Genomic DNA, 22,299 nt, shown 5'->3' with positions numbered 1-22,299 from the left:
TTATACTTTCCTCGGTGTGTCAAGTATAAAAATCGTTAATCGTATCTCTATCATATTTAGATATTCAGATTGTTAGATTTAGATTAACGTAAAAAGATCCTTTTTCACGTACAATGTGAATATGAACTCGTAATGTATCGACGATGGTTAAATAGTATGGACCCTTTCTAATTACAGATGTCGTACAAGAACACGGGCTTATTGAACGCTCGACGATCAGAAGTGATGAGTTTGAATCACCGTTACAACGCTCTCCACTATAATAATCTAGTATACTAGTTAGATAATTTAATTAGAGTATAAAAATTAGAAGTCGGTAGATTGACTTCGCCGGCAGCCACGCGGCGAGGACGAAGAGGCAGGCTGATGCTAATGAAACATTGGATGTCCAGCACTGAACCCAGTCCGAGAAACCAAACGCGAGTAGGATTCACGCTTCAAACGATTTCTCGGATGCTCGGATACGACAAATTCTTTACTAAGAACGGAGAACACGTCGATCTTTTTCATCCTGTTCTTTCTATTTTCCTACGTCTTATTCTATTTTATACATTTTTCCGTTCTTCACTCTCGATCCCTACTGCCAAACGAGGATTCGTATCGAGATACGAACAATTATTCGATACGCGTCTTACAACAAGACATTCTAATCCTAATACGATTTTGAAGATCCGATCATCCGGGAAGTAGTAGATATCGAGAGCCTAGAGCCTCTCGACCAGGTTATCGTTCCGACGACACACTATCTCCTAAATAGTTTGATAATCACGGTGAACGTTCAAGACGGGTGACTTTCCGACACTAACCAAAGAATACTCTTAGTTCCTGACGAAACGGCATGGCGATTGTAGCCGACCGACTGTTAAAAAAAGTTAACTATTACTGCGATTCGACCCATAGAATACCAAAGAAAGTACCTCTTCAGATTCTCTAGAAAACACGAATCACAGTGTGTGTATCGGTTGGATTCCTTATTCGTTTACGAACAACTTTGCCAATTTTCATTTGAAAACGCAGTTAAACCGTCGAATCCGTTTGGATGTCGTGTGTTCGGTATGCCGAACGCGTCATCACCGTATTATACATACCACGTATATAGCAACGTCGTTAGGATCGTTTACTATGTTTAGTGGTCTTCGGGCAGGACCGACGGCACAGTGCTCGCGGTCTCTCCTAACGCAAATTTGTCAATCACGTATACAGGGTGCTCGTCTCACGCAACGTCTAGAAAGAAGAAGAAATTTCTAAAACGAAAACTACGAATCCGAACATGGAACACGCATTTACATACATTTACACTGGTATATATACAAACGACGCACATACACGCGCGGACACACGCACACGTGCACAACACGCGCATACAGCTCACACACATCACGCATCTACTTACACACGTATCTACATGTACGAATCAGGTGCCGACCCAACATTCGCGGGTTATCGGTTCTTCTTATGTTAAGATTATTAAAAGGCGTAGGTATGTACGTCGCGCCGTAGATTTTATATACGAGACAATTTAAAGGGATCGTTAGTGCCGTGTCAAAGTGAAGTCATTTCGAAGTCCGGTCGTCCGCGCCACGGCGCTCGTTCACCCAACGTAGTATTTATTATTATTATTACTCCTTTATCATCATCGTCATTATTATATTATGATCATCATTATTAAGAGTACGATTATATCGTTAAGCGAAAAGTGCGAACGAATTTCCGGCCGAAATTATATCCATCGGGGTTCCTTTATTAACGAAGGATCGTTCAACCTGATCACATTACGCTTCGCGATCCAAAAAAGATCGGGATCCTGTTGTTGTTCATTCTCATGGCTCGACGATTCATAAAATCGTTCTTGTTTGACTGACCGGTCACGCATCGCCCGAGAAATGTCAACCAGGCTGTGATTATCCAAACAAAACAAAAGTAACAAAAGGGTGAAAACTACCACGATGACGACGACGGCGTTAACAAGATCGAGTCCATCTCGCGCAGAATGTTTCTGTCCATTCGATGATAGGGGAGAGAGAGAGAGAGAGAGAGGAGGAGGAGGAGGAGGAAACGCGAAAAAAATAGTAGATCGTCTGAACCAGCTGAACGCAATGAGCTTTACTTTTTTATTTTATTTACCTAGTCTACGTCTAGTCATTTTTATATTCAGCATCAGAATGGGGGGGGGGGGATAATTTACGCGTTTTCTCATAAAATATTTATTTACTATTTGCCTTAATTTTAAGAAGTTTCGCTTAAAGCGATGTATAGATTTTCTTTTCTAAACCAAAGTGACTATTTAAACGAATCTATTTAGGATAAAGTATTTATTGTTCCGAAAGGTGGTTCCAGGTAAACCAAGTGCAATTTCATTTTAGAATAATTTCACTAACGACGCTAGCCGAGTATATAATTTCTTTATTTTATCGGAGTACGTTGTTCCTGAGAATTGCGGCCAAACGCGTCGCGTTTTACGTATCAAATTTATTTTATACGACAAATATCTCGAATATACGTGCGTATATATTGATATTTGGGCATTGTTTTCGAACGTATTGTTCCTTGTTTGTTTTCGTTAGCCTTTCTTGTTATCACGATTCAGTTTTATACCTCATTACGAACGATTAGGGAGATTTTAAAGGATCGTTTGCACCGGGCAAATCGAACAGTACAGCAGGCAGCAAGTACTTACATCGGTATGAGTTCACAAAATTTGTGGCTACCGATGTGATTAGCAACGGACGATATTCATGTGAACATTGAATATTTTTTTAAGCACGATAAATAAAACATTTGGACATTTAGCGAGCGATGCCCGGTCGAATCACAGAGTTTCGCGCAAGCTTCGATTTATACGATTCTGGGCGGAAGCCATATGTAAAGAAGCAGCGACGGAGCATCGATGTTAGTGGAGGAAAAATGGGGGTCATATTAGAACGAAATCAAATGCATAAAGCACGCTGGAAAACTAGCGTAGGCGAGCGATGGAACGGAGAAGAAAACTCTGATCTAGCAGAAATAATCAACCAAAGTACCAACAACTATTCTATATATAAATATATAAATATGAATTATTAAAGAAGGAGTATATAAATATATAAATATAAATATTATAAATATGAAATATAATATAAATAAAATGAATGAATAAATAAATGAATATATAAATATATAAATATATAAATATATATATATATATATTGATTGATTGAAAGAAAAAAACTAGAGACTTAGTAAATTATTATAGTTTAGCTAAATCAACATGAAATAAATTATTACTTCGAAGGACAGGGAATGGGAGGACCGGCTATAGTCTGGCGCAATTTATGACACGACTAAAAGCTATCTCAAATTTATACGCTATTTAAATAAATATAACAAATGCTACAAAGAAATATACATAAATATATGAAATAATATACGAGCACGCGTAGATGTACAACCTAAGTACGCATACGTGTGCACGCGTATATTTATTTCTATATTTATATATGCACATATAAATACTGTACTTATAGTTTAGGGACAGGCAACCCTTTTCCTTGCTTCTCCATCGGTTCATAAAGTACGTTGCCTGTTCGTACACTCGCACACGAAAACGAATCATTGCAAAAGAACACTACTTACTATACCTTCATTTATCTATACATACACACATACACGTACGAAATTTACTATACATAGTTAATGTGAAGGCATGGTACGGAAGGCGTGCATGTGGTTCACACGCGTGAACGTGGTAGCGCGTAAAAGTAAGTACTTGCGGAACTAAAACTAAAACAGAGGGATGTGCTGTAAACTATCCTCCGATGACGAGCTCGAACGGCTTGCTAGTTATTGATGATATAAAATATTATTATACTAGCATACGCATATATATATATATATATATAAAAAACAATTAATACTGATAAATAACAGTAATCAATAATACTAATAACAATGATAACAATAATAAAAATAAATTACTTACAACAATACTTTATAAGACGTATACATAATTTATACTACGCGATAAACGCATATACGTATATATTCTTGTCAGTTTTAGGAATACTGAATTCGTCTAAAGGCATATATACATAAATATATATTTTCTATATATACACACATATATATGTATGTATGTATATATGTATAGACTGATGTATCGAAAGCGCGGGCGTAGATTCATCGATGCTGAAAGAACGTCACCAAAAATGTTGTGTGAGGAGCATCTTTGCGACGTTGTACCGACGTTGTTCCGTTGTACAACGGAAAACGAACACGACGAAACGATATCTAACGACGATGAAACAGCGAGATCTTCTTTCGACGGCGTTTTGATAGCAATGGGACGCGGAAAGGTATCGCGATACTCGGGAACCGGTCGTAGAGATGAAACTCAGGAACGCGTGTAACAGACCCGGCTGATCACAAATCAAATTTGCTAAACAAACTAATCCGAAATATGTGTTCACGAAGGCGAAGGTAAATATAAGAGAAGGAACTGGGAATTAACGCAACCATATGTTTGCCAATCCGAGGTCCAATCACAGACCGTAAGAGCAATCGCGCGATCGGTAGGCCTCCGAGTACGCGTACGCGAGCGTTGATGGAATCGCGTAAGCGGCACGATCGTAAACATAATTAGGCGAATGCGTGCATCGCAAGCATACAGGGCCCGCGAGGAAGGTCTGCAGCGCAGCGGTACATCCTATAGATCAGCGTTTCATTTCTCATGGCATCGTGCGCGTCTCTAACCGGTACACGTCCGGCAAAGACGATTAGCGGACAAGCTGAGCGAATTGGGCCACGGCTAGATACTTGTCTACGAGTTTCCTATTCCGCAGACCAGTCCATTCATCTCTCTGCTAAAATCAAATCAACGCATTCCATTTTCGAAATAGCATTAGCTATTAGTGCCACCGCTATTAGTAGGCGTATACCACGGACACGAGCTCCTATCGTCCGTTTTATCTGTTCGACCGTTCCATAAACGTACGCGCCAACGATTTCCCACATTTCTTCGTTTCGTTCGATAATTTTCGATGTAACGAAAACGTATCGAGTCATTTTTAATTTCGCCACGCCAACTGCTCGGATGTCGTTTCCCATTTATACACGTCACATTCGTTGTTCGTATGGTTTTGGACTTCGTGTTGGTCCGTTTTCGTACTCTCCACGCGAATCACACCGTATCGAATCGCGTATCGAAAGCGACGAAATTGAATCGATTCGGTTACTAATTTTAACGTATTTAGTTAACTCGAACGCGTTTCAAGTGGAAGAGAGTTACACACGTAGTTGTACGATGCAATGTAGAGGAAGAAAGGTAGACACCAGCAAAGTGATCGAATATAGTGACACGCACACAAACACAGAGAATCATGCGCACGCGCGCGGACACAGATACAAAAAAAGGAAGGGAGGGTAAAAAGAAGGAAAAGACACGTATACTGGTAAAAGCTTGTATGCAAGTACCAACTGATTATATCACTACGATCTAAGCTTTTTAATGTTTAACAATTACTTAATAGCGAATATCAAGGTATTCAACCTACTCTAATAAAAACACCCTAATAATAGGTATAAATTCGTATAAATATAAATGTATACATATATAAATGTATAAATACGAAGGTAACGACAATTGTAAACAAACCAAAACAAATACAACTATTTTATCCAACAAAGTTTTTGCTACAACCGAAGTAGTATGCATCTTGCTATGGAATAAATGAGACTTACGGGAGAGGAGAGAAAGAGAAAAAAATATTCTTAGCTCTAAGGACAAGAAGAAAAATAATGATAATAGTAATCTGTGAGGATCAGCTTCGAATTTATTTTTACAATGACGTGATGTAATGCTGAGACGAATTCGCTGCTCGCTAATTAACGTTCCGAATGCTACTCGGCAAGCGACGTACTCGCGAAGATTCAAGCGTCCTAACGACGTACTCGGGTATCGAATTTTCCGCCGATCTCAGTTTTACCGAACCTAAGGATTCTCTTTAACAAATTCTCAAGTCGCAAACTTTGCCGCTGAAATTTTTTAGAAATATGAAATCGGTACTCGTGGTCGTCGTTGTCCGATAGTATTGTCGACCATAAAAATTACACGGAAAGCTTTCGCGAAGCGGGAGAAAAGAAAGGAAGAAGAAAAATATGGGATACAAACGGCGCGCGGTATCTCCGCGATTTTATTCGTTCCGACGAATCGTTATCGACGATCGTTATCGCAACGGCCGACCGTGACTTATCATCGTCGATACGAAATTTCCTGGAATTTTTATGGTAGCCACGGAGACACGCACGAAGATTCGATGGAAAACGGGAACGAATATCCTCCACTCTCGAATGTATAACTTAACTAACTTTAATAATAATAATAATGATCAAACACTACATATAAGCATACTACCATTTACCACCGTACTCGCACACGAAACAGCCAAAATTATCAACCCTCTCGACACTGCTATACCGCGTTCATCGATCCAAAATTTTACGTGGAATTACATTGGATTCAAGTCACGCGCGCCGCGACCTGATATCCGGTAGCCATGGTGTCGGTGATACTAGGAAACAGGGTATGTTTTTGCAATTATTTGCATAACTTGTAAAGAACTAGCAACAAAATAAATACACACTTACATCGTTTACACATCGATACACGTTCACATACACGCGCACACACACGCACACGTACACGCACACGCACACGCGCACACGTACACGCACGCACGCACGCACGCACACGCACACACGTAACAATCTATAAGTACCGCTTGATGCGTACACGACGTAAAATACACTCGTGTAGAACTTATGCACATATTCGCGCGTGGTTGCCGTACACACTCGATACATACGTAACACTCACACGTGAACTGTAACATACGTTATAATATGGGAGGCGAGCAGAGCTAAGCATTCACCTAATCATATTATCTTTGTCTACAATAAATATTAAACTAGATAGGTCTCATCGTAGGCTTTAAGCGCGATTATTAAAGACTTACAGATTTCCGGACACGAATTTCATGGCCATCACCGTCGTTACGATTTTGAATAGACTCTATGTACCAGTACTCTTAAACCCCGCGTTCTATGATGATATTCTATGATGATAAAGCTTACATTATGGAGTAACATTTAAAGTAACAGCTATACGAATATTACGAACAAAAATTAATTTTGTTATAGCTTCTGCTACGAAGAGGATTGATTGTTCTTATCGATTTTAAAATATATTTTAAGATAAGCCGACCGAACATAGTTTCATATCAAACGCGGGTGACGAGAGGAACCATGCACGAATCGTCAAAATCACGTTAATCATCGAAGCGTCAGGCGAGTCACAAGCTCGTTCTTCCTTTCCTTTCCTTTCCTTTCCTTTCCTACATCCTTTCCATTCCTTTATACTCTTTTCACCAGACTAACAAGAAAACGTAATTGCTTTCTCCAACATTTTCATGCGCGCGCGCGCGCGTACGCCAGATAAAGAAGTGGAGCAAATTAGAGAATTAGTTGAGATTGTACTTAAAAACATTAGATTTGCAGTTACTTAATGATTAAAAGAAGAATAAAAATTAAAAATAAAAAAAAAAAGAACGTAATTAAAATAAAATGTAAGAATCGGCGTTATTTCAAACAAGTTCAAGCCGACCGATGTCAATTCCTTCAGGTACGCTTATGCGTTATCGCGAGAACAATGCGAAGAAAAAAATTCGGTTTTTTCTAACGTACCAAATCGATGTCTTTTCATTGCGACTGTATTAATGTTTAGGATCGGACACACGATTGTTGTAGTCGTTGGTCAACCAAAATTACGTAGGATATTCGTTCGAGTCGTAGGTACGAGAATCAAAAGAAAAAGAACAGAATAAATCACAGTATCTTGTATATTTACCCGGCCACATTTCGATCGACTATCCGGGACCAATCACACTTTCTGACGAAACAATGCGTTTCCTAGTTCTGCCGTTCGGTATGCAAGAAATTTCTTAGGCGAATATAAAACGTTTAGATTAGTGTGATACTATACGAAAGCACCGTTTGCGTTACCGTTTTTATCAAAACGTTTTGACTAAACATTTCATGGTACCCGTCTTGGACCAACGACGTACGTGGAATCACGCAAGGAAACCCGTGCAGAAGAATAAGGCTTTTTGTCGTGTAAATGACAACGAGCGAATAGTTCCGAATATGGTTGAATTATCCACAGAAGATATGGGAATTCAACGATGAATTCACATTTATCGAGCTTGAAACAGTCGCTGAGTTTTTCTTTTTGAATATGCGAGATCTTTTGATACGCAAAGAGTCTTCTTCCTCCGTGCGAAAAGACGGAATTAAAAAGATGCAAAATCCTTGAGGTTTAATCGCCCCTTGTTTCAATCATGGTTCGACGTACATATTATGTACTTTCGCGTACATTCGTTATCGTTGAGAAGCGCGGGGACAATGCGAACGACACTTCCAACTCTTTCCACAACATCTCCCCTTCGCGTTGGTAGGGTGATCGTTTTTCTCAAATTCCGTTGTTCTTCTGCAAATTCTGATCGATGATGTTTCGAAGAACATACGACGTTCGATTAGAGAAAGCTGTGCGTCTCGGTCAACGGGAAACGTAAAAATTACTATTAAACAATGTTATTGCTTCTTGCTCTTATAAATCACTGTAGACGTTCGAACCACGCGTAATCGATATCGTTAAACGATGCGGTGATCTTTTCTTTCGAACGCATCAAAGTCTTTCTCTCTTTTTTTTTTCTTTTTTTTTTTTTTTTGTTTATTTAGTCAGGACTCGATGTATTGGTATTTTGTTCGAGACCGACCGCGATTGGAACGTCGTGTCACAATATGTATACACGTCGTGTAAACGTATCGCGTGACTAAAACATGTAGAAACAAGTAAATAAAGAAAAAAGCGAACGATTATTAAGTAATAATTGACAACGTATAAGAAGAACGTACACGAATTGTAGGAACGAAATTTGGCACGTTACGAATCGTCGATTCGTGGCGTCGGTTGAATCGGTGATCGTGTTCCATTTGGAAAAGAAAGAACAGTCGAAGATCAGTCTTTTCTTTCCGTTCCTCGCGCGGGCAATTACATAGCCATTAGTATCAGAGCATGGATGAGTGCGGAGAAACTTGCGTCGTTCGCGGTCGTTCGTGACAATAGCCCGTAATAAGTAATAAAGAAGAAAAAGCGAAAAGACACCGCGAGAGAACGTACGAAATGGTCGAAGAAATGGACGAACGGAATCGGTCAGGAACGATTTTCCAAACGAACGAATTTTCGGACAGCACAACATATTCCTTAGAAAATTCGACGTGGTCGTAGAATACGTACGAAAATTTTCTTTTCGTTGACGCTCGCTAAACTCTAAAACAGTGTCGACTACACGGAGCGTATCGAGGGATCGCGATACTGTGAATTTTGATGGTCGAACGATTCGGCCGATAAAGACACCTTACCGCCACCCAAATGGCTGTACGTCACGAATCGACCTTAGGAAGTCGCTACAAATCTTGCATTTAGAAAGTATGTAATTAGACCACGTAGGAAAGAAAAACAGGTTAAAAGAGTGGCACGATCAATTGTCGCGAGGGACGCGAACAACAGCGAAACGCGTAGGTATATAGACGCGTACGCCTATACGCATGCATAACTATACATCGTAGATGCGTATATACGAAGATACACGTGTATACACGTGCGAGTCCCGTGAAAAACGTTTAAATTAGAAGTTTGAGAAGAAAAAAAATTTGCATATAGCATAGTTTTATATAGCGTGCCATCTATGCGTATAAGCGAATGATATGCATAAACAGTTACTATAGTTATCGCTACCAAGTAAGGTTATAAACAAAAATAAGTATAATAAAAGTATGCACTATAATCACTTATACCAGGGAAGGAAGCGGAGAAGAAACACACGGAAAGCATTAATAGTGCGGTGTGGGTGGAAGAGATATGAAAATATTATATATCGCGCGCGTATATGATTGAATTAGGAAATAATTAAACACGTTGAGGTGGGTCGAGTGACAGAAATCGAGAGAAAGGGTGGGAGAGAAAGGGAAAGAAAGAGCGAAACACTAAAAGTTATTAACAGACAGAACATATTTTAAATAATTAATCGCCAAACGATAAGTTTTTAACTCTAACTCCTAGCGCGTAAGGTCGAAATAATATACGAAATAAAAAAAATATATTATATAAATATATATATTATATATACACATACGTATATAATGATTGAAAGTCGACTCTAAAATTAAATGTAAACCGAAAAAGCATACTTCTTGTAAGAAGCCACGCGCGGGTAGATACCGAGACATTACTTGAATTACGATGGATCTCAACAAGCATGAAAACAAATTTAGGGCAACAGTGAAACCTCGAGTAACTTTTGCTGCTCGATCCTTTGCCTCGATTTTTACGACACGATCCGGATATTAGTCTCGTCGTCATTTTAAAAGCTTCTCTTATTTTTGCTCCAACTTTTTATCGTATTGGACACCTGTTGTGGTCATACCGGCTCTCGTTCTTTGCATCGATAATTAAGAACGTGCTATGGATCGTATAGCGTTCGAACAAGTTTTCCGATTTTCGAAGATTCGGCCAAAATTATTTTTGGTAAAGTTGGGGCATAGTATAATTGTACCGAATCGAGAACTTTGATCGTCGAATCTCGAGTGATTTTAACACGTTCCAATTTGATTATATTCGTTTTGCTTGGTGTTTAGGGGGCAGCATCTACAAAATATACAATATTGTGCCAACGATGAATCTTCCAAATCAATTTTCGCTTCTAACAGGAATCAAATGTTACGACAATGACAATATTAGGACGTAGAAAGAATTTTTCTCAATAAGCAAGTACGAGGTGAGTCAAAAAAATAATGAGAATTAATTTTTTATACTTGACCAGCGAATCACAGGTTTTTAAATATTACCAGAAATCTCAAAATCATTATTTCGATCTTTCATTTCAATTTGAACAGCAACGAATTAGCAAAACATTCTATCCATGCATTTCGTTGTACGTTTTTTTCCGAGGCATCGGTGAAATCGGCGAAAATCGGTAAGACAAATAGAAATAAAGATCGAAACAGCATTATTCGATATCCCGTACGAAATATCAAGTCTCTAAAGATCGTAATTGAACGGGGCATTTCCACGAAATATTGGAGATAGCGATAGCCAATTAGCAAAACAGAATTCTGACCAGTTAACAAGGCATTGACACTATCTGCAGTTCTAATTATTCGAGTTAATGAACCGAAATTTCTTTCGTTGGTAGCGTTTGACTTTCGCAAATTTCTACCAATTACGAAGATAAAAGTTAAGTCTCGTTATTTTCCTAACGCACTTCGTATCTATAACTATATATGCGCGTATATCTTTTTCAAACATCTACACCGTTTCGTTCCAATTGCTTTCCTTCGTCATTCTAAACGAAGATAACGGATTTCTCGCGGATCTTCGAAATCTCCCAAAAAATTTCAATTGATTCTTATTTAATCGTTCGAATGTTTTGAGAATTAGTAGAAGAAGAAGGTTGATAAGGGAGTGGCTCGGTTCTGGCAAATTATAATGTGCCCCTTCGGCGCCTGCTCAGAATGCAACAGTTGGCTAACAAGTGGCTCTTTCGCACGAAACGGTAGCGAATCGCGTTCAAATCACCGGTCGAAGTAAATTCCGAAGTGAGTTCAAGGTAGAATTTTACTTGAATTTTTTGATCGTTGCTTTTCATGGTTAAAAAACGTTGGTAAAAGATATTACTCTTCGATCAGAATTTCGTAAACGATATCGGATAGCAGCGTAGTTTTGCAATATTCTGTTTTAGTTGCCTTTGTTTCGAGAGTGATGACAGTTCTTTTGACGAGCATGGTATATATATGTACATATATATATATATATATATAAACTAGATAAATTTTTATAAGTTAGATAGTTATCTCCGAGAACATTATAAGTTTCAGCATGATATTTCGATTAGAAAAGTTGCAAGTTCTGCGTTTGATTCTTAAACAATGGACAATCTATAGTACCTTGTTATACATATATTTATGGATAAAAAAACGTTTTCTTTTAACACGAAGTTGTACATGTACGTTGTCAATTTTCACAATGTTTTGCCATTGAACTACACGTGTTGATGTCGGCCGTTTCGTCACCGAGACGACGCGCCGCTCCTCGGCTTATTAAACTACACATACATATACGTTTTTGTTCCTATCATTTGTATAAATATGACTGGCTTAATTATCGTACAAAATCCCCTTGAAAAAGATCAAGTCGGTGTGAAGAATTGGCGAAACGCAATTGATTTTCCATTAATGGCTTGGATTAAATTTGAACTAGGTTCGGCATGTTACGAATCGTGGATTCGAGATTCGAAACTCTATTGGCGAAACACGATTGATTCCATTTGTGATGTCAGTTGCTTCAAAGATGGAAACACCGAACAAAGGATTGAGACGCCTTGAATATTGTTGCAGACGTTTGTTTGGTGTTTAGAAGTGAATTAACGACAGTTGCCAGAGATACGTGTAACGTAGTTAAGAATTAGCAACTGCCTAAGGAAAGGAGGAATAGTCACGCCCAGAACGTACCGTCCAGAAAAGAATATGGAATTTCGTTACGTGTTTGCCTGATAGTTTTTTAACGGCTGCAAAAAATTGAACGTGATTAGAGCGCGCAGCGATCTTTGTATTAATTATTATAGATCGTTTTCACTAGCTTCTTTCTCAAAAACTCGTGGCAGGTTTAAGAACGAAAATACGTTCGACGTATATAGGGTACCGTATATCAAGCAGCTGTCGTTCGTTGTGCAGAAATACGACAAAGTTTTATGTACCACGAAGGTGTGCAACTAATTTTGAGACTGACTTATACAACTCGCTCGCAGAGATCTCGATGACCGTACAATTTAGAATTTGCAGAGTTTGCGTCTACTTATTGTTAGTTAGAAACCGTGACGCGTAGAGAAAGAAAAAGTATCAAGTTTCTAGTCAAGATCAAAGTATAGAAAATTCTCCTCGGTAACGTTATTGATCGCCATCGATATTACAAAATGCATCGTAACTAAAACAAGGTGGAACATTTTTCTTTAAGTTGACTCGTAGTAAATTACGACAGGTAGTGATCGAATATTAAGCAGTCGTATATTAATTTCATTCGATAGGCAAAAGTAGCGAAAGTATGATTTAGCGCTTTTAAAAAGGTTTCTACACTTTCTAACTGCGCAAAGGGAGATGCGCGCGCTCCCGAAGAGAGATATACGACTGCGAGAGTATTCCGATGTATCGAGCAAGATATCCGATCGGCGATGTCAGGCATGACGTTTCACTCGCGTTCTCGGGTTAAGGTTCGGTTTTCCGACCGCTGGATCATTTTTGAAGGCGACATTGACTGCATCCCGTGCTCGAGGCTAAAAAATGTAGAATTTTTTAACTGTATTTACGGCTATAACCTAACCTGTATATTTTTACATATTAAATATAGGGAACGAATCGAGGGTTGATGCGAGAGGTGCGAAGGCGAACCGAGTACATGCTAAAACAAAAGAAAGAAAAAAAAAAAAAAGACATAAGCACACGAGTAACCAAGAGAATACGTTATGTAAACGGGTACGCGTATGTACACGTACACGCGCGTATACCTCGATAAAGTAACTCGAATACACATATATACATACATTTGTATACTACACTTACACGTTCACACGCGCGCACGCACGCAAATGAAATATACTCTTGCCTTCAGAGAAGGGACATATTATACAGATCGTAAAAAGTGAAATCAGTTTTATTGTTGATTTCGGGGTGACATAAAAAAAAAAAGTTTTGTAATCGGCGGCCCTGGCCGTTCTTTCGCATCCGGGGCCCAAAAACGTTGCGTAGTATAATCAAACACCGATATACAATGCAAGTTTTTTTCCTCGGCCAAATTGTGCGGACCTCGAGGTCTTCGGGATCGCCGGAAGTAGGATATAAATTCTCTTTCCCTACGGGTACGAGCGTGGCGAATCTTATGGTCCAGAATGATACTTCGCGATTCCGAAAATTCGTCGACGTCTGCCTGGGCCCGAATGGATTTGTACATAAAAGAGAACAAAATTACACGACACAGGGTGTGCGTATATGTTGGTGCACACAGTAATGTCCTACATAGCGAAGTACTAACTATATAGTGCATGGAAATAATAAAAACGTTCGCAGTACGTGTGGGACGTCTCATGAAACGTTCTCCTCTTTTTTCCCCTTGACGACGAGTCTCGCCCTCGATAATTTTTACTTAGAAATTGCCGCTACATATTAATCGCATTCTTCGAAAATAAATAATTCGCGAACTGTTTCAGATTCGGTTGGTAGACCGTTATTCCTCTCTTTCTTTTCTTCTTTTTCCGTAAGCGCGTCTATTACGTCGATACGTATGAGTTTCGGATGAGATTGTCTGACCCATCGAACGAACGAATAACGTCCGAACGACGAAAATTTCATTATTAATTCGGTTATTTAAACTACTGTGATTATTTGCGATTTCGATCATGCGAGAATAAATCTTCTAAGACGAATAAACCAAAGGATATTCACGTCGATTCTGTATTCGAACGTGATTGAGATTAGAACGTTGTAAGATAGGGGAAATGCTGAAAGAAGAAGCGAAGAATACGCAATCAACGTACACGGCAACATGCGGTTGATTGGTCGAATCAATTTTCCAGATATCGTAAATCAATTGGGAAAAAAGGCGGACATGGTGCGATCTATTTATCATAAGTGCGACAGTATTAATCTTTGCTAATGATATAATATGAAACTCAATTTATAAATTTCGTCGTATCATAAATTTATTATTACGGATAATATTGTTAAATCATTGCTATTGATTATTGATTACCATTGCCATTATTATTAATATTATTATCCTCGTCATTGTCTATGCCATTGTCATTGTCATTGTCATTGTCATTATCATTATCATTATCATTATCATTATCATTATCATTATCATTATCATTATGATTATTATCTTTGATCATCGGTAATATCGTTATTCTTATTACTTTTGTCATATTATTATTCTTGTCGCTATTGCCGACACTAATAATTATGCTTATAGTGTCGAACAGAGGTTACTGTATTACTGCGAGAAAAGAAACATACACGGCGAAAGAACAGATTATTGTATGCAAGTGAGTGGACGAGTGATTGAAGTAGAAGGAAGGAGATAACCTTTGGGAAGCCTGCGAGGCCAACAAATGAAAAGTGGCAAACAGAAAATCGAAGCGACGCGACGTATATAACAAATAATTTATAATGGTAGTATGATAAGAGGGAAGGAGTGTTTTAGCATATCAACGCGACAAATTTTACGAATGCATAGGCGAAACAATGATAGGACACGCGGTTGTAGAAATATTTCGATATTGTATATGTATTTAGACATGAAAAATTAAACGAGAAGGTTGACACGACTCGCTGAGGCTTCGAAGACAAGTACGGCACGATAATGAAAAATGATATTGTTTCGTAATAAAATAATTCAATATTGATTCGCAAAGAACGAACGACATTGAAACGATTTTCCTTTCCCTTGAGAAACGTATGCATCGTATATAACGACGAATAACGTCACAGTGATAGAGATACCAAAATGAGGCGCGGAAGAAGAGGCGTTGAACCAGACTCTTGTCACGATTGTAAATAGTAGTACGACTTTTAGATTGTCTTCGTAGCCGTAGCGGGTGGTCGGTAAAATTTTAAAACATACGCGAAGAACGGCGAAGGTCGTGGGGTTACGAATGTTAATAAATTTCACGGCAAGGATGTAAACTCGGTGTAAAATAAAGTTATATCGAATCGCGATGCGATTGGTTGATCGTTTTCGAGTCCCGTCTCGAAAACTCGTTGCGGTTCGGCCGTTTCTACCGGCGCTAGAATTGTTATTGTAAAAGTCTATGATAAAAGAAAGAAAAAAATGGGAAAAGGGCGAGAATGGCAAGGGGCGAAAGGGGAAAGGAGAGGAGAGCAGCTAATAAATAAGGGGATGAGTGGAGAAAACGTGGAGATGGGAAAAACGTGGAAAACAGCGTAAACGGAAGATACGCCAGTTTGGATTATTATTTTCATAAGCAACGTGTAATATAAATATGTAATGTATATCGATATGACAAATTAACGGCATCATCGCGATTATGATCACGACGGTGATGATGGTTAATATTATTATTGCTATTATTATGGTTATCGATTATGATTATTATGGGATGATGATGATGATTATTATTATTATTATTATTATAACAAGAAAAAAACTAATATATTATATAAAATAAAAAATAATTATACTTAACACTTATGTTAGGAAGCTAGATACATACATTCATGCAAGCGAGAACAATAAGAATATGAAATTTCACTGACAGACACACACGCGCACACACACGCTCACACTCACACACTCACACTCACACATACCAACATAAAATCTGGATGACACGTATTTAACGTCGTACATTTATATATCAAGACTAGAACACGGTGACGTGTGCGAGAAGTAGAAGAGAGAATGAGAAGAAGGGAGAGCGAGATCAAGAGAGAGAGAGAGAGAGAGAAAGCAAAGAGAGAGAGAGAGAGAGAGAGAGAGAGAGAAAACGTGACCGAGCGAAAGGGACTGAGCGAATGGGAGTGAAAATTTTTTAGCGTACTTCGAGGGAACCTACGTTTCGTCGAGTATCGTGAATAATAAAGTAGTTTTGCGTGTCGTTGATAACAGTTCCTTTTTTTCTTTTATTCCTCGACATGCAAAGCTTCCACGCTCTTTATTTACGACGTTACTTTTCAAAGTCAGAGCGAAAGTACATAATATTTGTGTCATCCTATCGAGCGGAAGACGTTCCTGTATATTTGATTTTTATCGCTATCGATTCGATCAATGTAATCGATCAGATCTATTCTAAGGAGAAAAAAGAGAACAATAACCGCGATGAAACAGTCACGAATCGATAAACGAAGAAAGGTTCCTCGACGTTCGCATTTTCGCGCCACAAACGTGTTCCTGTATTTGTCAAATAGTTCTTTTCTTATTCTTGGTTTATTCTCTTCGTTTTTTCTTACGTTAACAACAAGAAAAAAAAAAAACTACGCCGAGCCGAAAAGTTCTGTGTACGACGTACCTTATCCCATTTGAAGCTCGCATACAGACTACATAATTAGCTATAACGGACATGGCCATTAGCAGAAAAAATGTACCATTCAGATAGTTTACCATTAAAGAAACGGTAATCATTATAGCTATATTAACAACATTATTTATATTATTACGCATATTATAAAAATAATTGATAACAGATACTAATCCTAGGGTGAAGTATTTCAAGGGAAGAAAATTTTGAGAAAAAAAATGATCACGCGGCCACAAACGGCGCGAGGGCGGCGGCGCGCCATTTCCCACGAAATGGCGAAACCGGAAAAAGTGAACAAAAGAAAAATAAATAACCCGCCAATTACTTTAACTTCGACAGTACTATTATTTGTATATGCCGAACGATTATGCCGTTTTCAGCGCAACATATTTTGGCGATACTCTTTGGTGGTATAAACTCACGGTAATCAATGTTGGGGGGAAGAATCGGTGTTGGAATGAGGGATTAAGGGCGGGAACGAATCGAAAACAAACAAACGAACAAAATAAAAAGCAGAAGTTTCTATACTTTTTACGGAGATTGTTATAGATTAAGCGCACACTGATCAAGGCATTCGTCGCTCGGCAAAGCATAATATAATTATTAATATAAAATTTATAACAGAAATAAAATAAATGAAGTTAATAAATATGTACACTGTATAATAAACATTATTTCCTATTAATAAACGAACGTCTCTTTTATTTTATCGTTGCACGTATTCCTCAAACATGGTACAATATATGCCGCAAAAATAAGAAAAAACTATATTTAGAAAAGTTTTTGTAAGGTACATTTTTTTAGAATAAAAGTCATAGAAGTCTAAATGCTTTTGAGAATGCTTCTCATCGTTGAAAAAAGACCATTTTATCCATATTATTTGTCTAAATAAAATTATCTATATAATATGTCGTATTTTCTGTAAATCTAGAATTGTATCGAATATAAAGTTCCATCAGATTCTTTTACTTCTTCCATCACTTTAAAGTACCATACGAACTATTTTTTAGAGAACAGAATAAATCAAAATCAGTTGTCACAAGTTTGGAATATGTTTCGAGTGCACAAAGATTTTATCCCCTTTGACGGATGGAGACTACGACGAGACCATCCACTGTACCCTATCCTAAGCCGGTAAAGTTGGAAATGATACAAAAATGGTGAAAAAACAAACTCTTTCGATTGACTTTGTATATCGACGAGTCGATACTTTGTGACAATGAGTGATAATAGGATTGCTACACATTCGTCTGTGCCTCGGGTAGCAAACACGGAGCAGCGATAGGTACAAAAGTTCTTAGTAGCTATGTCGGTAAAACAACAAGACGTCGGTAGGCCGGTGCCAGAAACGTCACGTCTATTCTGTAGCCGTACAGAGGGCGTAAGAAACACTTTGATTTTTGGCAGGTTGATATTTCATAACCTGAGATACAAAATTCTACTTAGTGTCATGTCTATCCTATTTCTAGTTAATGGTGATATTTGTGCAGTGAATATATACAAACTTTATGTGATATCACAGACGATACTCGTCTGTGGTGATATTACGTTTAAAGCAGAAATATTTTTAGTAATAATTTAACATAAATGACGTACAAAATGCATTTCTCTACATAATTGGGATATCTAAGCCATTTTAGTACCATTTGCAAACGGTAAAACGTATACAACCATAATGAAGCATAATGATAAAAATGCATTTCATGCATAAATATTAAGTTTGTCCTATACCACAAACAATGGTGCCTGTATCAGAATTGTGGTCTCGTTTGTGTCTCTATCTCGCCTATGATCACGTATAGAAATTAAAGTCATCAAGTTCGAAGAAAATCTGTTTTCTTGCGCCCTCTACAATTTAGAACAGAGACTTTGAGAACTATAATCAACGTAACTACCAAAGTCGATATAATCTGCAGGTGTAAAATGATCCTCCTTTGTTACTTCAAGTGGTATATGGCATGAGATATATGTAGTAAAATACAGTGCTATTATTGCATAGTATGTATTATAAACCTAATCACACGTTAAAGTTGACATATTTCAAGAGACGATGCGGGAGAGTAAACCTGTGATCATGTAGAGAGCGCCGAGCGGCAACGCGGCGACTCTAAACGGCAGAGTGGCGGCTGGTTTTCCATTATTATGTTTAATATTCTAATAGATACTCAAGTTCAAGCGATAAATAGATAGTACGTAACGATGAATATGAAGGACTATTTTGATATCGAATCCTTAATAACTGAGGTACAATGTAGACCGATTTTATGATAAGATAATCATAAAGATTATAGAAATATATCTATGACGGACTTTAAATTCTCGACTCTTAGATTTAGAGTCTAAATACTTTTGCTGTATGTATACCACAATCGCATAAACCGTGAACTATAGTCTGTAATGTATAGATAAATCTTCTGAAGATAACGAGAATCCTTCTCCTCCATTCTTCTCCAGTTTCCAATTCCCCTCTACTCGTGTTCTGTACATCTATATATATTTGAGTCAAACCGATGAGACATTAGTTAACAGACGATTCTTGTGATGAGATCCTGTACTGTTGCAAATATGCGTATATATGCTTAAACCTGTCTGATTTTGTTTTATTTGCTTTGAAGAAAATACAAAAGTAAGGTATAGTTGTGACTTTATTCTTATAATTTAATATTTAAAAAATGTTGTAAACGCATCTTTTTAAGCTCTGCTTTCTTTTTTATATTAAAGACAGACGTAGATCTAATCGTATTAATATATTAGTTATCTGATACATAAATAATGATTGAACGGTAATCGATGTGTATAAAAGATACTCTTATCACGACAGATAAATTAGTTAATAGATAAAGTATTCAGTAGAAATCAATTTCATACGATATTAACCAAGCATATTTCTTATTAAATAAGTACGTTTATTAACAATTTAATTATTTTTCTAATCTATTTAACATTGTGAAAGTAAATTTTAGGATCTAGAATGAAACTAACATTGCTAATTCCGAGAAATGAAATATTTTCAGCGGAAACTATAAGGATTTATCCTGTCCAACAACATGTTTTTATTCATAAAATTTTTAATAATCACATGGCTCTTCCGACTACAATTTACGATAGCCCTGGAGAGTGATGAAACAAACAGCGTTAATACGTGTGATCTGCCGCAGAGTCTTATACAAGAGATAGACTCGTACGAACCCTTTGTTCATGCTATAATAAATGAGACTTTATACGGATCGTTCAAAGGAACGACTTGGAATGAATTAGCTTACTTCGTTGATACATTTGGTCCGAGATTTACTGGTACTGCAGTGCTAGAGCGTTCCATTGATTATGTGTTAAATAAATCTTTGGAGTTTGGATTGGATAATGTACACGGTGAATCCGTTAGTGTGCCACATTGGGTCAGGTAACACTTGTCAATGAGCCTCTTACTTACTTTCCTAATAAATATTAAAGTGTGAATTGCTGAAATACCTATTTATTTTCCAGAGGAAAGGAATCAGCGACGCTTTTAAAGCCAAGGCACAAAAATATTGCTCTTTTGGGATTAGGTTACAGCGTTGGGACTCCACCCGAAGGAATAACCGCAAAGGCTATCGTCGTGAACAGTTTCAAAGAACTTGAGGAAAGAAAGCACGAGGTAAATATATTAGAAAATTTCCAAAGGACGATTATGCTTTATTTCGTTTAAATAACTTGTACCATTTTCTTGGTCGGTTTAGGTCCGAGGAAAGATCGTTGTATTTAATGAGAAATATGTTTCGTATGGTGAAACGGTAAAGTATCGAAGCCAAGGAGCAACAGAAGCATCGAAACATGGTGCTGTTGCTGCTTTAATTCGATCCGTTACACCATATTCTTTGTATACCCCACATACGGGCATGCAATCGTACGGCGAGAATGTGACTAAAATTCCGGTAGCTTGTATCACGGTTGAAGATGCCAGCTTGTTGAGAAGGATGTCCGATAGAGGTAGACATGGTATCATATAGACTTGTTCTGTTACCATCGAGGATATTTATGATTTATTTATCTTTTAGGTGCAGTTTTAGAAATAAATTTAAAAATGCAGGCGAAAAATTTGCCGAACAAAGTATCACGAAACGTAATAGCTGAATTGAAAGGTTCCAAGGCACCGGAGAAAGTTGTAGTTATATCTGGTCACATCGACAGTTGGGACGTTGGTCAGGGCGCAATGGACGATGGCGGTGGTGCATTTATTTCATGGCAAGCATTAAAATTATTGAAACACCTTAATTATAAACCACGACGAACAGTAAGGTGAACATTTTGGGGAATAATGCTTTAGTTAAAAAATAAGAAGTACTTAGTGGAAATTTAAATTATATAATTAAATTATGCTTAAATTTATATAACTTGGCTTAACGTGAAATTAATTACGATTATAGAATGATCATGTGGACGGCTGAAGAAGTTGGAATCATAGGAGGTAATCATTATATCAAGAGTCATAAAAGCGAAGAGAAGGATTTACAGTTCGTGCTGGAATCGGATTTGGGCACGTTCAAGCCATTAGGTTTTGAAGTTACCGGAACCGAAGAAGTTATGTGCATCCTAAAAAGAATCATGAAGTTAGTTTGCAAAACAAAATTAAAAAGAAACATTAGGAAGGATAATTGCTTAATTTTCAGTTGTTCGACACTTATAATTTTTTTTTTTTTTTTTTTTTTTATTTTTAGACTATTCTCTATTGTGGGAGATATGAAGCTTCGTAGTCCCAACGGCGGCCCTGATATCGCTTCTTGGGTAGACGCAGGGGTACCAGGAGGTTCTCTTTGGACTCAAGACGAACAATACTTTTATTACCATCATACGAATGCGGATACTATGTTAGTCGAAGATCCGGATGCTCTTGATAGGGGAACAGCCCTATTTGCAGCACTGTCTTATGTACTTGCGGAGCTTAGCGTCGATCTTCCACATCACAAGTGACAATATTATTGGTATTATTAATATCGATGTCGATTATTCAAAAACGTTAATGTTAGAATCTATATATTTGAATTTTTACGAAAATAGAACATTAAAGGAATATTTTTTAAAATATCAAACAAATAATTTTGTTTACTGACTCTCTATACTGATTCCTTTTGTATGATAATCGAGA

General features: G+C 37.6%; 2 protein-coding genes across 31 annotated transcripts in view; both read left to right on the top strand.

The window, feature by feature from the left end:
• The window catches only part of LOC126924020 (CUGBP Elav-like family member 4), a 606,431-nt gene extending 588,565 nt beyond the window's left edge, over positions 1 to 17,866 (top strand). For all 27 annotated transcript variants that reach the window (XM_050738070.1, XM_050738063.1, XM_050738069.1 and 24 more), the window contains one exon: positions 178 to 17,866. The gene's annotated coding sequence lies outside the window, so the exon portion shown is untranslated. The remainder of the gene's footprint in view (positions 1 to 177) is intronic.
• A 775-nt stretch (positions 17,867 to 18,641) lies between these two features.
• On the top strand, positions 18,642 to 22,250 carry LOC126924017 (carboxypeptidase Q-like). Of its 4 annotated transcripts, none has more exons than XM_050738047.1 (7): positions 18,642 to 18,832; positions 20,192 to 20,577; positions 20,661 to 20,811; positions 20,894 to 21,143; positions 21,212 to 21,452; positions 21,581 to 21,763; positions 21,872 to 22,250. In XM_050738047.1, exons 2-7 carry the CDS (start codon positions 20,225 to 20,227, stop codon positions 22,122 to 22,124), a joined length of 1,431 nt encoding a protein of 476 aa, XP_050594004.1. In that variant the 5' UTR covers positions 18,642 to 18,832; positions 20,192 to 20,224; the 3' UTR covers positions 22,125 to 22,250. The 4 variants fall into 4 exon arrangements, with proteins under 4 accessions (XP_050594004.1, XP_050594005.1, XP_050594002.1 ...); XM_050738048.1 differs by lacking the exon at positions 18,642 to 18,832 and adding an exon at positions 18,847 to 19,366; XM_050738045.1 differs by lacking the exon at positions 18,642 to 18,832 and adding an exon at positions 19,540 to 19,803.
• Positions 22,251 to 22,299: the final 49 nt, after the last annotated feature.

Source organism: Bombus affinis, chromosome 14 (genome assembly GCF_024516045.1).
Source record: "Bombus affinis isolate iyBomAffi1 chromosome 14, iyBomAffi1.2, whole genome shotgun sequence".
NCBI classification, from domain to species: Eukaryota; Metazoa; Arthropoda; class Insecta; order Hymenoptera; family Apidae; genus Bombus; species Bombus affinis.
This window is presented reverse-complemented; position numbering and strand designations above follow the sequence as displayed.